The 17894-nt window shown below is 34.2% G+C and overlaps 1 protein-coding gene across 2 annotated transcripts in view; it reads right to left on the reverse strand.

The window, feature by feature from the left end:
* The window catches only part of Rtel1 (Regulator of telomere elongation helicase 1), a 55536-nt gene that overhangs the window by 32408 nt on the left and 5234 nt on the right, over positions 1-17894 (reverse strand). For both annotated transcript variants that reach the window (XM_072534583.1, XM_072534584.1), the window contains exons 3-5: positions 15966-16294; positions 10129-10314; positions 489-607 (exon numbers count right to left, since the gene is read on the reverse strand). In XM_072534583.1, the coding sequence (XP_072390684.1) occupies positions 489-607; positions 10129-10314; positions 15966-16294 (634 nt within the window). The remainder of the gene's footprint in view (positions 1-488; positions 608-10128; positions 10315-15965; positions 16295-17894) is intronic.

A 17894-nucleotide genomic window follows, 5' to 3' on the forward strand; every position in this document is an offset into this window, starting at 1 on the left:
GCTATTTATCATAGAATAAATATATGATGACTAGAAACGAATTGATCGAAAGTAGTAAATCAATGTCAAGAACCGCTATTCTATGACGCTACCCGTGACGAAGCCGTCTTGTGGCTCTAGTTCCGTGACGCTCGCCTCAGCATTTTACCGCAGAGAAAAAAAGTAATACAACGCCACTATAGAAGCTTCGTTTCAAAAATTAAATAAACCATATTATAGTTGTTGGATCGTGATATATTTTGCGCTCGTTGGAAAGATGAGGGAATACATACAAAGATGTAGTCATGTCGAAACGATACAAGTGTTTTCGATATTAAGATTTAAACAAAAAAACAGTTAAAAACTGATTTAAGAATATTACAGTTGTTTTACTCCGATAAATTTAAAAACGACAAAGTTTTCCCAAAAATATTTTTTATCTTTTTTCTTTAAATTTTTTTTTGGTTTAAAGTGTGTAAATTTTGTTTAAAAAAATTCTGAATATTTACCCAAAACCTGGACTAAAGCACCAATAGTTAATTATTTTTCCTCCTGATTTGGTAGATACCATTTTTGAAAGCCAATTATCTGGCGTTTTCTTTTTTACTTCCTCTGCCTTTACGTACAACTAAAAATACAATTTGTATACAATTACAATACAATTACATATACACAATACAATTGATTATACAAGGGGAAATCCAGGCAAGAGAAGTGTAGGAAGAAGAAGAATCTCATGGTTGCGCAACTTGAGGGAATGGTTTGGATGCACATCAATTGAACTATTCAGAGCAGCAGCATCTAAGATCAGAATAGCCATGATGATTGCCAACCTCCGTCGCGGAGATGGCACGTGAAGAAGAAGAAGAAAAATACAATGCATTTAAAGCAGTTGTTACAACAGCTACATTTTTGAAAAATATTACACCAAGATTGATGTAACCTTATTAAAAAAAATGTACCTTTCGAATAACTTAAAAATTTTATGAACATTATGTAGTTATATAATGTGTAGGAAAGAATTTAATGTGGGTATGCACTTACAACGATAGAAAATGGGAAAAACATATTGTTACGATAAATATTATGGCGCATAAAACTGTAAATATATTATTACTAATTCTTTTCTATTCTGGTAATTTCGGCGCTCAGTTGAAAGACCTGTTTACCTGAATTCTAATGAGTCACCCACGATTTGATTTTTCCAGAAGCAGGCCGAATAAAACCAGTATGAGCGACCTTCTCGGCTCTTCGATAGGGAATCGCCGGAATTCCGGAACTAACGGCATTTTATATTTAAAGGGGAATTTTGTTGTAAACAGTTAGTTAGTTTTTGAACATCGCGTCGAGTTTTTAAAATGTAACGCACGTAGATAAATTATATAATTATTAGTGTAAAAATAAATTAGTTATATTCTACAAATAAAGACTTTAAATGAATTTGTAAGTGTAGAACCTTTGATAATAAATAAAAACAATAAATTAGATTAATAAAAATATTACAATATTTAAAACGATATAGCAATATTAGTTGCCTAAAAAATCTTTCCAAAAATTTAAAAATTTATTAGTGGGAGAAACCGGTAAGGAGAGGCTTAACAATATTAGGATGGACTCTTTTGACTGGCCAACCCTTTATATATAAACTGGTTTTGTTTGGTTTTTAACATTTTTATTTGGTAAACATGCTAACAAATCTACCTCTGCTACTCTTGTGTGCTCTTGGCCGCCATTCAACAATTCCATTAGTTCATCGGTTGTCTTTCCCTCTCTCTCTCCAATGGCGCTACAGCCCATAAAAGGGCCTTGGCCTCCTCCAAACTATGCCTCCAACCTTGTCGGTTCCGCGCCGATCTTCTCCAGGTTCTCACGTCTAGCAAATTTTGCGCGTCCGCTGCCACTTCATCCTCCCATCTTTTCCGTGGCCTTCCTTTTGGTCTTGCGCCCTGCATTTTACTATCTAGGGCTCTTTTCGGCAATCTTTCTGTCTCCATTCTTACTACATGACCAGCCCAGCGAAGTCTCTGAAGTTTAACGAATTCTGAGATCGGTGTCTCTTTGAACAGTTGGTAGAGTTCATGGTTATACCTGGATCTCCATATTCCGTTTTCGTTAATAGGTCCAAATATCTTTCTTAGGACTTTTCTTTCGAAGACTCCAGTTTTCTTTTTGTCTCTTCTGTCATTACCCATGTCTCGCATGCATAACATACTATTGGTCTGATAATAGTTTTGTAGAGCCTGATTTTCGATCTCCAGTGTGTGTTTTTGGAGCGAAACACATGATCGAGAGAAAAATAAGCTTTGTTTCTCTTTAGTATTCTTCTTTGGATTTCTGGTTCTTCTGTTCCATGAGTGGTTAATGCAACTCCTAAATATGTGAAACTTTCTACTGTTTCAATATCGTCCTCTAATTCAACTGTGCGTCTGTTTCTTCTAGCTCTTGCCTGTGTTAACTTTTTTGTCTTTTGAATATTTATTTCTAGTCCGGTCTCTTTTGCCTTTGATTTTAATTGTGAATATATTTCTGCCGCCTCTTCTGTTCTGCGAGACATGATGCTGATATCATCGGCATAGGCGGCAATCTGTATTGATTTATTTGTTAGATTACCTCTTCCTATATTCAGCTGTCTTATCACATATTCCAAGGTCATGTTGAATAGTGTCGGTGCCAACCCGTCTCCTTGCTTTAATCCTTGGGCTATCGTAAAGTTTTCAGTGAGCTCATTTTGGACTCTGACAGTTGCTATTGACGAATCCATTGTTGTTTTTACCAGTCGGATGTATTTTTGGAGGATATTAAAGCTCTGCAATATTTGATATAACTTGTTCCTATTAATTGAGTCGTAGGTTTGTTTGAAATCTATGAATATGTTGTGGACGTCAATGTCGTATTCTCACGATTTGTTTAAAATTTGTTTCACTGTGAATAGTTGGTCAGTTGTAGATCTTCCTTGTCGGAAACCGGTTTGATATTCCCCGACAATATTTTCAGTTAGTTGTTGGAGTCGTTTGTTTAGTATGTAAGTAAAAAATTTTTCACGCCGTGCACAAGAGGGTTATGCCTCGATAATTTTCGCATTTCAGTTTATCCCCTTTTTTATAGATTGGGCATATAATCCCGGTTTTCCAATAATTAGGGATCTTCTCATCATTCCAAATCTTGTTCATGAGCACATGCATTTGTCCTACTAGGTGATCGCCACCTAATTTATATAGCTCATGGGGGACGTTGTCAATACCTGGAGCCTTATTGTCCTTTTGTGCTCGTATTGCCTGTTTTACCTCTTCCATCGTTGGGGGTTCTATATTTTCGGTGTCTTCCTCATTGTGATGCATGTCCATATGCTCTTCATTTTCTTGTGTCCCTAAAAAAGTTTGGAAATAGGTTTTCCAGACTGATTTAATTTCTTTTGGATCACTGGTTATTTGCCCTTCTTGATTTCTGCATAGATTTGTTCGGGGTTTGTATCTTTCTCTTAAAATGCGTAGATATCTGTACGCCTATCTTATATTGTTGCTTTGAAGATTTTCTTTCATTTTTTGTATATTGCCGTTTTCGTATTTTCTTTTCTCTGTTCGGCATATTTTATCGGCCCTCCGTCTTGCATCTTGGTAACTTGCCCTTCTTTCTCTGGTTCTTCTTTCCATATATTTCTTGTGTTTTTCATTTCTTTTCTGTATGGCCTTATTACACTCGTCATTGAGGCATTCTCTTTTTGTATTCTTCTTTTTCTTGCCTATGATTTTTCTTGCTGCGTCAATAACTTTTGTTTTGATTTCTTCCCAATGTTCTTCGGTGCCTAGACTGCCTGTGTCTGACAGTGTTTGTGTTATTTCTCTTTCATAGTTCTGTTTGACATCTTGTTGTTTCAATTTTTGTATATCTAGCTGTTCTGTTCTTTGTTCCTGTATTTCCCTCCTGTTTCTCTGAATTCTGCACCTGTATTTTATCTGTACTAGGAGATGGTCAGATCCGCAGCATGCTCCTCTTCGGCTGTTCACATCTTGTATGCTTGTTGCGGCCCGTTTGTCTATCAAGACATGATCAATTTGGTTGTCTTTCATTCTTCCTATATGTGCATCCCAGTTCTATTTTAATATGGCAATTTTTTAAATTATATATGTGATCTTTGAACTCCGTCTTATTTCTTTAAACTAGGTATGTGATTATGTACCTTCTATAGAAATCTATGTTCCATGGCATGATACGTCATCATGAGTTTGAGGGCTACACCATTATTAAAAACCCACGTTTCGGTTCCATATGTTAGTACGTACTGGTCGCGAGTTTTTGAAAAACTAAAACCATAATTCGGGATAATGACCTCACTTCCTGGTGAGAGGATATATGTCACTGAAAACTTAACAGAAAAAACTAGAGCAAATCATATCCAAAAGTTTGTTGTTTGAGTTCTTAATATCATTATAATTCCTTATGTTCAATAAGGAACAAAAATTTTATAAAGCTAAACAGTGTCAGTCATCTATATCAGATACAAAAAATGGTACACTGAAATTCCACATACAGTAACTGCACAATCAATAAAAGTGTTGGGTATTAGGTTAAAAGACGCTTGGGTATTAGGCAACACTCAGGTTTCATTAGTCTTTTTCCCGACAGTGGGGTTCTGTCTATTGTGGCCATATATTCCCTCACTCTCATCTGACATAGGCAATCTTGGTCTGGGGGCATTCGGCGGGAATGCCAAGTCTTTGGTTTGCAACATAAGGCTATATGAGTTCTTGCAGGCCTTGGGTTTGGGATTGCAAATTGGCCTATAGGACTCTGGGAATTCTTACTGTGCCCTCCTTATATATCTATCTTCTTCTTTATGTGCCGTCTTCTACCGAAGGTTGGCGACCATCAAACGATAGGTTTCTCTGTTTTGTGCCGCATGTATTATGTTCGCAGCTTCTGGTATTTGAAACCATTCCCTCTCAAGTTTCTCAGCCAGGATTTCTTCTTTCTGCCCAAACCTCTTCTACCTTCAATCTTGCCTTCCACGATAAGCTGTAGCAGACTGTACTTATCATTACGGAACACATGGCCCAGGTATGACGCTTTCCTCATTTTAACAGTGTTGTTAACAATTCCACCTCTTTACCCATTCGTCTTAATACCTCTGTGTTGGTCACTATGTCTGTCCAAGGTATTCTCAGTATGCGTCGATACAGCCACATTTCTATAGCCGCTAACTTCTTTATAGTTGCTGCTGTTAACGTCCACCCTTCAACTCCGTAAAGTAGCGCAGAGAGTACGTAGCATTTCGTGGCGCGCCATCGGAGGTTAACGCTTAGGTGGCGGTAGCTTAAGAGCTTTCTCATTTTGATGAATTTGGATCTTGCTATTTCAATTCGGATCTTAATCTCTACGTCTGGGTCCCACTTATCATTTACTGTATATCCCAGATATTTAAATCGGTGTACTCTTTCAATACGTTCGGCTTAAATATTCAGGTCGATATGTTGAATGTTCTTTTTACTGATCACCATAAATTTAGTTTTCTTTCAATTGATCTTCAGTCCAAATTGGTTGCCAGTTGTATTTACTCTATTTAGCATCATCTGTAAATCTTCGATGTTATCGGCCAGTATAACAGTATCATCTGCATATCGAAAATTACTTATTGGTACGCCATTAATCTTGATGCCCTCGTTGTACTCTTCCAGTGCCTCTAGAAATATTTGGTCCGTGTACAGGTTGAAAAGCAGTGGCGGAAGAATACAGCCCTGTGTAACCCCTCTCGAAATGGTTACGTTTTCACTCACCATATGTCCATTCTTCATGTGGGCTGTTTGATTCCAATATAGATTTTTTATAATCTGGATGTCCTTCGTGTCAAGTCCTGTAAGATGTAATAGTTCTATGAGTTTGTCATGTTTGATAGTATCGAATGCTTTCTCATAGTCGATAAAACAGGCGTAAACATCTTTCTGTTGATCCAAACATTCATGAATCAAGACTTGTATTGCAAAGAGCGGCTCTCGAGTTCCAAAACCGCATCTAAAACCGAACTGTGTTTTACTTATGCTGTGTTTTAATTTTACTCGTATTCTGGAATGGATAATACGCAAGAATACTTTAAGGGTGTGACTCATTAAACTTATAAAGGCGGGTACACATATGCGAGCAGAACTGTTCGCGAACCGTTTGTGAACGCTATATTCGTTAATTTGTATGACGGGACGAACCGCTTGCGAGCTGTTCTTTCGTTGCTCGTCAGGAACCGCAGCCTGTCGGTTTTTGGGGACGAACACAAAGAATGTTCGCAGTTAAATTTGGACGGTGTTCGAGACTATAAATTGTTTTTGCTAAGTGTGCGATGAGATCATTCGGTTAAACAAAATTGCTGAACGAGCGCGGCTTATTCAAAAGTAACGAGAGAAATTAATAACAGATAATGTAAACAAAATACCGAAATGTTTAGAATAACGAAGTAAATTAATTCTCGGTTTGTTATTAGATACTTAGGGTATTGGATAGTCTGAACATAAACATATTTTCAACGAACTCTTCGCGAACAGCTCACGAGCAGTTCGCAAACAGTTCGGCTCGCATATGTGTACCCACCTTAACCCTTAAACGGCTAGCGTTACCATATCGTAACGGTAGACAACCTCATTTTAGAAGTGGCAACACAGCTTTTGGTTCCATCGGAATGCGTTGGTTATTTGTCAACACGCTTTTAGTATGTGAATGAACACATTGTGGGGTACAACGTCAACGTAAAATCTTTTTGGCAGTTTTATTCAAATTTTAAATATTGTGGTAATAGTTACGAGCTTCCAAAGATGGACATCCGTCTAGAGTAAGTATTACTAAAACTTCTTTTTTGAATTGTTATGAAAAATACTTACAAAAGAGTATTTATAGATAGTTATTCTTCAGTTCTAGACCAAATTTTGTTATGAAAGTATTTCAAGTTCTATAATGTAACCTCAGAAATATTGGCGTTACCGTATGGTAACGCTAGCTGGTTTAGGGAGACAAAAAATATTGTACGTGTATAAATGTCTTGCGTGTTGAGTATGTGGTATATATGCGATCAGAAAAGCTAGGACTCTTGTTTATGTATTAATAATTGTCTAGTATATTCATTTGTTACTTTTAGGCGTGGGTTTACGCTGGAAGAAGCATTGCAAATGGTTTATGAAGAAGACCTGGACGTTCATGAAATATTCATCGAGCCTCCTGATGCGAATGTCCTTACCGATGAGGATTCTGGTGATGAAGATGGTGGCGGATTTCTAGATAGTTTAAGCGGTCGACAGTTGACACCAGGAGCTGAAATCGTCCCTCCTCGTGCTGTCAGAGCTTTTATCGATGTACCTGAATCGGAGCCAGTGTCAAATATCGTCCGCCCTGGGTCAGAAAAAATATCCTGGATTGAAGGTGACTTTGAACGTGTGAGCAGGTATTTTCCTAAACCACATTATAGTAAATATAGTGATATGGACTATTTAGATATATTCGAGATGTTTGTTGATAGCGAAATAAAATTGAACTACTTGTGACCGAATCAAGAAAATACGCACTTTTCTGCAATAAACCGGATCCAAACATTTCTAACGAAGAAATGAAATGTGTAATTGGGATTATGATTGTTACAGGATATAATGAGTAACCTGGAAGGGACTTTTACTGGGATTCCAAACAAGATATGAAAAATATTTTAGTCACTGAATCTATGAGAAGAGATCGGTTTCGCCAAATTTTAAAATATTTGCACTGCGCCGACAACACACAGCCTGTACATGGTGACAAAATGTGGAAGCTACGCCCACTGATGGGCCTTTTGAAACGCCGCTTTATTGACAACTGGATACCTGAACAGAACTTGAATTACGATGAGGCTATAATCAAATACTTTGGGAAGCATTCATGTAAACAGTTTATTCGGGGTAAGCCCATCAGATTTGGGTATAAAATGTGGTGCCTAAACTCTGCTTCTGGTTATTTGGTGAACTTTGATATATATCAAGGAAAAAACCCAAAGTCAAACACTAGTTACGAAAGCAATTTTGGAAAATGTGCTGCTCCTCTACTTTGCATGATAGATGAATTTTCGGATGATATAAAAAAGCTCCCGTTCACATTTTACTTCGACAATCTCTTCACAAGCTTTAATTTGTTATATTCCTTGAAACAAAGAGGGTATGATGGTACGGAAACTATGAGGGAAAATAGAATTCCTACAAGTTGTGAGTTACCTAAAAAAAGTATTATTTCGACATCGAAAAAAAAGAGGAGACACGATATCTGTCATCGACAAAGAAGATGCAATAATATTAGTCAAGTGGATGGATAATAATGTAGTGACAGTAGCATCTACATGTCATGGCGTCAATCCAGTCACTCAAGTAAAACGCTACTCTCGAGCCGAAAAAAAAATTATTCAAGTACCACAACCTTATCTGATTTCTGAATATAATCGATTTATGAGAGGCACTGACTTCATGGACCAGCAGATATCCAGATACAGGATTTCAATTCGTAGAAAGAAGTGGTGGTGGTCAATTTTTACTTGGCTAGTAGAAGCTGCTATAGTCAATGCTTGGTATATATCCAAGAAGTGTAAACATCAAACACAGCTTACCCAACTAGAATTCAGACGAGAGATTGCTCAAGCCTATCTGATAAAATATGGCATGGCTTCAAAAGGTGCTGGAAGACCTGCGGCTGCTAAATCAAGTTTATCTTTTAATAGGGTTTCGGATAACTTGAGATATGACAGAACAGACCATTTTTTGATAAACATCCCCAATAATAAGAGGCGTCGATGTGCTGGAGAAGGTTGTAGCTCAAGTATTCGTACTATGTGTGTCAAATGTGATGTAGGATTATGTCTAGAGTGCAATATAATGTTTCACAGCCCAAAGTGATAATTTTCTTGTCCAAAAATTTTTTGTATACCCTAACCGGCTAGCGTTACCAAAACGTAACGACTATTTTTTTTTAAATTACATATATTTTGAGAAAAATACTTGTACCAATATGTTTAATAAAGTGTTTTGACCAATATTTATGATTTTTCCTTTCCTTTTTTGCAAAAAATAAATTTCGCCGTTGAAGGGTTAAGGCGATATTCACTACACGTCTTAGAATTCGATTTCTTGGGAAGAGGCACAAATGTAGATTTCAACCAGTCCGATGGAATTTGACCAGTATCGTATATCTTATTAAACAGTTCCAATACTACATTCCTATATTACTATATATCCATGAAAACCTTATATTTGTCAAGAGGAACAGGGTTCGCTTTGGGACCCATGAAGAGGTGCACGATCATAACATTAGGTACGGGTGTGACCTTGTTCCAAGGTCACACCCGTGTTGGAGGTGTCCAACTGGATCAGGGTATTGGGCAAATAAATTTTATAACAAATTGGCTGATAACTTAAAGGATCTTCCCACAACTCAATTTAAAAGTAAAATTAAGGAAATTTTAATAAAAAATGTATTTTATAGTAGTGAGGGATATCTGAAATTTCAATTTTAAACTATTACAGATCAAACTGTGTTTTTATGTAAATAGAATTTAAGATTTTTTAAGCAGAACTATTGTTCTGCTTTTATTTCGACGTGTGTTAAGCTACTGGAAAAATTACATCAATAAATGAATTTGAATTAGCTTCTCGTGGGACAAGAATGGGCCAAGAACAAATAAAGCAAATAAGGAAGAGGGACAATGCAGTCACTCATCGGGAGGCTATAGAACTTACTGCCGTTAAAGGTCATATTTCTAGGATGGAAAAAAACTTACTAGTTTTATCTTGCAGAACAGTAGTAGTTCGCTTAGCAAGCTTAACAAGGTTCGAAAAAACTCCAAGAGCGAGCATTAGCGGCGAGCGAGGAAAAGGTTTAAGTATGTCTTGAAACTTTCTCGATCCGAAATAATCTGGACAGTAGGCGCTAAAGAATATTCAAAAACCACAAACATAGATGTAGGGTATACATAAATGATCTTTCAAAAATTCAGGATTTCAACATGGAAAAGTCTAAGAATCTAACCGACCCTTTATTTATAATATACGTCGGTTTTCCTTGCAACATGGCCTGAACAATTCAATTCTAAAGTAATCCGAACTATGTATTAATAATATTACTAAAACTAATATTTTTATTAATATAGTACATTAAAAATACCTTGTAACATTTCTTGACTTTAGCTTTAAATTCACTTGAAGAATCCATAAAAACAACCCCTAAAATTTCTTCAAAAATTTGTAGACTATTTCCTCTTCTAGCAAATGGTCCATCGTTTACCGTTACTAAATATTGAACGATACTGGAGATTAATTTTTGAATGATAAAGAAATTATCTGCACGAATCTAAAACGAAAATATTAAAAATCAAATCGGTGTATCAACAAAAAAAAAACAGTTAAATTAGTTTTTCTAAAACAATTGTGGCATATATAAAACACTAAAGTAATGAGCCTTGTAAATTATTCATTCCATTAAAAAAGATAGAAGGAGGGGGCACTAGATCAGGTTCCTTTTTGCGTTGAAAAGCAATGAACTTTCTGTTATTATTGAGGTAACATACAATCTTTATTTTAATTGTTGCAGTGTGTCTGATCTGTTACATTGATATATTATTCTTAAGTAAACATATTTCGCTTGTATTAAAAAGTTAGGTTTTGTTAGGTTTGAATATTTATTAGACTTATAAAAAAATAGAAAAACCCGTGTGCTAACCCATGTAACTTCTAATGCCGCTACAGCTTAAAATGAGACTTGGCCTCTTGTAATTTCTGCTTCCAATATATCATTTCTGCGCCGCTTGCCTGCAAGGTATATCCACTGCCATGCGCTCTCCCATATTTTACACTTCTGTCCTGCATTTTACCATTCAGAGCTCTTATGGACAGTCTGTCGTCATTTATCCTCACTATCTGACCAGTACTTGCTGAGATAGGTGGTTTTTTAAACACCTGGTAAAGTTCATGATTATGTCTAGATCCATATATACAATTTTCAGTGATTTTTTTTTGTCCTCACCCATATCTCACATCCATAACATACCATTTATCTAATTATGGTTTTATAGACCTTAATTTTCAATTTCTGATATATGATTTTGTCATTTGTCATTTGATAATATGGAATTGACAGTCATCTAAAAATAGGCTTCGTTGCCCTTTATTATACCTTTTTAAATACCTACTTCTTTTGTTTCCCCTGTATTTAATTTGATTCCTAGATATGTGAAGCTTTCCACTGCCTGAACATCGTCCTCTATTTTAATTTGATCATCATATGTAACATAATTAAAATTATGTACAGCAACATTCTGGTGTGGACGATGCCATGGAAAGACCAGACCTTAGAGATGGAGAATGGCAGAACAGAAAGGACTGGAGACGTTGGCTGAAAGAAGGAAGGCGGCGACAGCTGTAAAAATCCTTATATAGATAGAGATACACATTCAGGTGTTCAATATTATTTAATTAACCACTTTAATTCCAGACCAAGAGATCAGGGTACGAATAGAAATGGCAAGGGCAGCGTTCTTAAAATTCAAGCAATTGTTCTGTGACAAAAATCTGAATACTGCGCCGAGACTGAGGTTTGTTGAATGTTACGTCTGGTCGCAACTATTGTACGGGGTAGAAACATGGACATTAAAAGCGCAAATAGTTAAGAAGCTTGAAGCCTTTGAACTTTGGATATACCGGAGAATGTTGAGAATTCCATGGACTGCCAGGGTCACCAATGAGGAAGTGCTGAGAAGGATGGGTCGAGACAAAAAATTGTTGAGAACAATAAAAGTACGCAAGACTGCATACCTTGGACGCATACTGAGAAATGATAAATATAGTCTTCTGCAGGTCATCATGCAGGGTAGAGTCGATGGCAAAAAGGGAATAGGTAGAAAGAGGAAGTCATGGCTGCGAAATATTCGAGACTGGACAAACATGACTGTAGACGAATTATTCCACGTTGCAAAAGACGGAGAAGCTTTTAAAAATGTGGTCGCCAACCTCCGTTAATGGAGACGGCATAAGAAGAAGAACCACTTTAAAACAAACCTTATGTTGATGAACATAGTACATCAAACTTGACATAACATAGAAGCATCCTTGTAGTGAAAGCATTCCCGTTTTTAACCGGTATATAGAATTTTAGTCTATCTTTAGTGCGAACTGGAAATAATAAAAAGTGAGTCATCTTTAGTATTGGACTAAAATACATTTCTTAAAATTTCTTTATTTATGTTAGAAGGTTATATAATATGCCGCTTAGTAAGACATTAAACTGAAATGTAAACTTGCTCCCTGAGCGTCTAAAATTACAGGTTCTTCGAAAGTACGCGGAGAATTGTCGGAAATTTTCAAAACACATGTCTACAAAAGGTTCAATTTCTCTCTCGTTATCAGTTTAGGTTTCATCTCTGGCGTATCACATTGACAAACGGGAATACTTTGTTATTTATTTTTATAAGTGTGTTTCTTATAGCTAAATTATATACCGGATTGTGAAGTGTGTGTTTTTGTGTTTATTTATAAATTATTTTGTATTTTACGGTAGACTTTGGAAGGTAAGTAGTGTTTATTTTTTAAAATTTATTTGTTCGGTACATATACGTTTATTAATAATATTCAATTATTGATTTTGTTAAAATGTATTGCAGCATTGAATATTTAAGGGCGCGTATTTAATCTTTAATCTTTAAGAATAACTCCAGAGGTAAAAAATGTGATGAATATTCTACAAGGTGTTACGAAACGAGAAAAATTCAATGTTTCGGATGCTGTTTCTCTTTGCAGCACCTTAACGCAACTATCTGAAAGTAGTATACATAAACTTTTAAAAGAAAACAAAGAAAGTGTTCAGGAAGAACACAAAGAAACAAGAAGGAGATATCAATAGTCTTAGATGGTGAAGTACGAAGGATTATTTGTCAAAAAATTCATTCATTTTTCTTTAGGAATGAAATTCCAACGTTAAGAAAATTTCTGCGGAAATCGGCAATGATGCCACAATCTCACGGGAGGCAATACTGCGTACACTTCATTTAATGAATTTTAAATATATGAAACGATGTCGACAAAGCAGTTTATTAGAAAAAAGTGAGATTGTTATATGGCGTCGTAATTATCTTAATAAGGTTCGTCAATATCGTAGTGAAAAAAGAAAAATCTATTATTTAGATGAGACTTGATTAAACAAAGGTCATACTGTAAACAATGTTTGGTACGATTTAAATACTAAAAGCAGTCGACAAGCGTTCCTTGAAGGTCTCAGGTAAGGGCCGACGTCTAATAATAACACATATTGGTAGTGAACATGGTTTTCTTCCTGGAGGACTCTCAGTTTTTGAATCCAAAAAATCGGGAGATTATCCCAGGGATGCTGAGAAATTTGAAACCTGGTTTTCGTTCATATTGACAAAAATTGAATTGAATTGAACCTATTGACCTAATTTGGGCACAAGTAAAAAAGGAGGTAGCAAGTAGAAATACTACCTTGTTATGTGATGTAAAACTGCTCTTCCACGAAGCCATAAATAACGTTACCCCAAAGAACTGACAAAAGTGCATCTTTCACACGCAGAAAGTAGAAGAAAAGATGTGTAATTTAGGTATACAGGCAGATATCATTATGGAACCCATTGTCGTTCAACGTGGTGCAGATAGCGATGACTCATACATTTCTGATGTTGAGTAAAAGTAAGTTATATAAAATTGATTATTAATTCATTTTGAAAAGTATTTTCGTGAGTTTTCACCAAGAACGTAAGATGAAATTTGATTGTGTTGTTATCTTTGGGAACACACATGTGTTATTTGATGACGCCGTTTAATTTTATTGTGAATTTTATTTCGAGTCTTTTATATTTGAACCCGAAAATGATAATATAGTAATTCATTTACTTGTAAAAATGTACTATTTAATATAATAAATTTTAAAATTTTATTAGTCTATTTTAAAAATATTTTTAAGGTACTCACAAAATAAATATTAATTGCTGTAAATATTTATCCAAAAACCTCTACGCCTATGATCTTCCTTGCGTCCTTCCGCTCGACACCGTAACTGTCTATACTAACAATTCATCACTCCGTACAATATCCAGATCGAAGTATAGAGAACCAACAATTTACTATAATTCTTAACTTACTATTGTAATTCTTGGCATCACAATTTTTGTTGTTGTGATTAGCCTTTTGGCCTGGTTTCAACAGTATGCAGTTTCGCATAGATTTCAAAAAGATTAATCATTGGGAAACTCGTAACAATATTGAAATTAATAGCATTTGTACCAAACAGTGAGTTATGAGCATAATAAAACAATTATCTCAACAAACTAAATCAATTTTTGCTTTGGAAAATTGTTGGAGGAAATGTTCTTGAATGGTTATTGGATAAGAAGCAACAAGTGAGGATTGATGATATTAATTCTTCTGAAATTATTGTTAATATTAGGGTACCTCAAGATAGTGTCTCAGGACCCCTTTTGTTCATATTGTATTTAAAAGATATAACCTTGTTTCATTAAATGTGATTTCTTTAATTTGTATGCAGATGACACCCTACTTGCACTTTCATGTTTTGATTCAAACTTAGCAAATGCTGTATCTAGAATGAATTCGGCTTTACAGTCTGTTAATAAATATTTAAAGATTAACAAACTTAAGTTAAATGTTTTAAAGACGAAGGCTATGGTAATAACAACTAAATATAAATACTCAAATATTGATATAAATACTATTAATCTTCAAATTAACAATGTAGTACTAACAACAATTAAGTACTTATCTTAGTTTTCAATTGGATAATTTATTGTCTTTTAACGACCATTTTAAATATATATTAAAAAGATTTCTAAAAAAATTTACTTTTTTCAAGAATATCTAAAAATTTGTCAACTTCAACTAAAATTACAGTTTTTAATGGAATTATTCAACCTCACTTGGATTTTTGCTCATCAGTTATTTTTCTGTTCAATTTAAATCAATCGGCCCAGTTGCAAAAATTACAAAATAGTGGAATGGAAAAAGTGGAAAATTTAAAATAATTTGGCTCTTGCTTACTTTTGTGAGTTTATTACGCGGAACTGTGATATTCACAATTAACATACTCGAAGTAATTGCAATTTACACATTGTGAAAACAAAAAGGATTTTGATCTTTTTAGTCAGCTTTCTCAACCAGTTAAAAGTTGTTCATCTGTACAAATGTTTAAAAGCAAATTAATTGACCACATTAAAAGCATCAATAGTTAGATAGTTGTTTTTTATTCGTATTTTAATGAATATTGTTTGGTATGTTTTATATTTTTAATAACTGTAAGTACTATATTTAAAGTGTAATTATTGTTATTTTTATCTTATTATGTATTAATCAATTGATTATTCTTGTGTATATTAGGGCTTTCCCTATTTTTGAATAAATTAACTTTTTCATTTGACGACTCATACCATTTAAAAATCTATGGAGCGTTGTAACCCTCAGTATAGGGTTAAAGTTGCAAGAATTATTTTTGCATACAAATTGGTCCCCTCAATATAAATATCAACCGGTGTCTGTATTTTATTCAAATGATTTATTTTGAGTTTTAGGGGGTACTAATGTTTGTTGAGACACCCTATATATTCGGATTTTACTCTTTGTACTCATGAATTTGTTCTTCTATATATATATATATATATATATATATATATATATATATATATATATATATATATCCATTTTTTTCTATTATTTTTTTATTTGTTTGTGAACCTAAGATTCTATCAATTATCAAGAGAGTAAACTTCATGACTTATATTGGAAGTGTTTCATATGTATGGAACAACAGCACAAAAACACAATCAACAAATTTAATATCAACAATAGAAAACAGCGATGAAATCAATTTATCTTAGTATAATTTTATGTTGGAAAATATTTTTAATACCTATTATGCTTGTGGAATCACTATAATGTTATAAAACATGCCAAACTAAATACCAAAACGATTTAAAATATACTTACTCCAGCTTCTGCTAATAACTCAAATATAAATGTACCATCAAGCGTCACCTCAGAATTTGGTCCACTCGATAAATCAATTTTATCTATAGCTTGTTCTAGATTTAAGAACACTTCTTTAAGGTTACATAGATCATTAGCGTCAAAATCTTTAGGTGTATCGTCAAATTCCAATGTTTCTTCTGACGATAACATTTTCATAATAGCTGTCACTTCGTCAATCGCCAACGCAACATCTGACGACTTTATTTGAAGAGAAGCTGACTCTTCACAAAGTCTTTCGACATTATGAGCTTCATCAAGTATCACCACTGTATTTGATAAATTAATTCCTGTGTAAAGAAAAATTATAATATAATCAAAATAAGATCGTATCTGCTGCAAGTACAAGAAATAAAGATGGTAAAAATAAAGTACAAATTAACATAATCTCAAATTGCTGAAAAATTCACTTTAGAAATGGAAAAACTAAAGAAGATAAAGTCTACATTGGACGTGGAACAAAAAATTGTTGCTGAAAACAGAAAAGGAAACCTGTGTGGAGTAAGCATCAGAAACCAGTTCAAGAAACAATGAAGTTGATGAAATGAAGATAGAAATATAAAAGCAAAAATTAAGAAATAAAAATGGAAAATTATCTCCAAAACAAATGTGACCTGGTCTACAATAACTAAAAAGTACAAAGAAAAAAGTTACTTAGTTCAAGTATTTCAAAATCATTTTTATTTCAAATCCTTTAAAATTAAATATTATAATATATAATAAAATACCCAAACGGGCTATATCACAAAGAGTTGTTATCAACAGGTCCTCGAAAACACTTTGTCTCAGGACCATGTAACCTATGTAGAGCCATACGCTGCCATGTTACCAATCCCAACGGTAACTTAAACATCATAATTTGCAATAATATATATATATATATATATATATATATATATATATATATATATATATATATATATATATATAATGTAACATATCTATAAATTAATAACATTTAACGGGTTTTCACCCATATATTTTAGTGGATCATAGAATGTATACTCGTTACACTGATGATGGAATTTACATTCCGAAAACGTTCTGTAATCTATTTGTGATATAGCCCGTTTGGGTATTTTATTATATATCTTTTATAAAGGATTTGAAATAAAAAATTTTGTGATACATGGTATACAACCAGCTACAGGAACTTAGTTTCCTAGTGGATATTTCAAAATACTTGAATTAATTTTACTTGTCATTTCTTTAATTATTTCTTCATCTGTTAAATCAGCATTGAGATTATCATCTAAAATCCACTCTTGTAAAGCTTCGATTGATTCTGATGAATTAGTCATATCGTTGTAAATTTGAAGGGCAGCATCTAGTACAACTTGCACAGGTTGGTCATTGGATTCTTTGTTAACTTCTATTGAAAGGAGTGGGTTGTCAGGCCAAATATTCTTTCACGATTTAATCAGTGTAGTCATAGCTTGACTTGCTGCCAGGGAAACGCAGCATTGATAATCGCATCTTTGATGTTAAAGTTTTTCAAAATTGAAGTGATGTCAGCATTAGGTTGACTTATAATATCCAAACTCTCCACAAGGAGAAAATATAGTTAAGGTTTGATTTCACGTATAGTGCGTCTGTGTATGCGCTTATACGTATTTCACCCTAAAAGGGATCTTCGGAGCGGCTATTCACAAACGCTCTGAACGTGAAAATAATATTTCCTGTCATGTTAGAAGCAACTATAATATGGCTTCGATCTAGACGCAATAGCGACATCTGATAAATAAATCCGTAAACTAATTTTCAAAACCATTCAAATTTCTGCTTTAATATGTGCCTTCTAAGAATTGCAAGGCAAAACAGACGTTGATAAAGATGTTATTAGTAACATGGGAAATCTAAAATTGCCTTCCACAACTAAGCAAAAATCCT

The sequence above is a fragment of the Diabrotica undecimpunctata genome, chromosome 6 (genome assembly GCF_040954645.1).
Source record: "Diabrotica undecimpunctata isolate CICGRU chromosome 6, icDiaUnde3, whole genome shotgun sequence".
Classification (NCBI taxonomy): domain Eukaryota; kingdom Metazoa; phylum Arthropoda; class Insecta; order Coleoptera; family Chrysomelidae; genus Diabrotica; species Diabrotica undecimpunctata.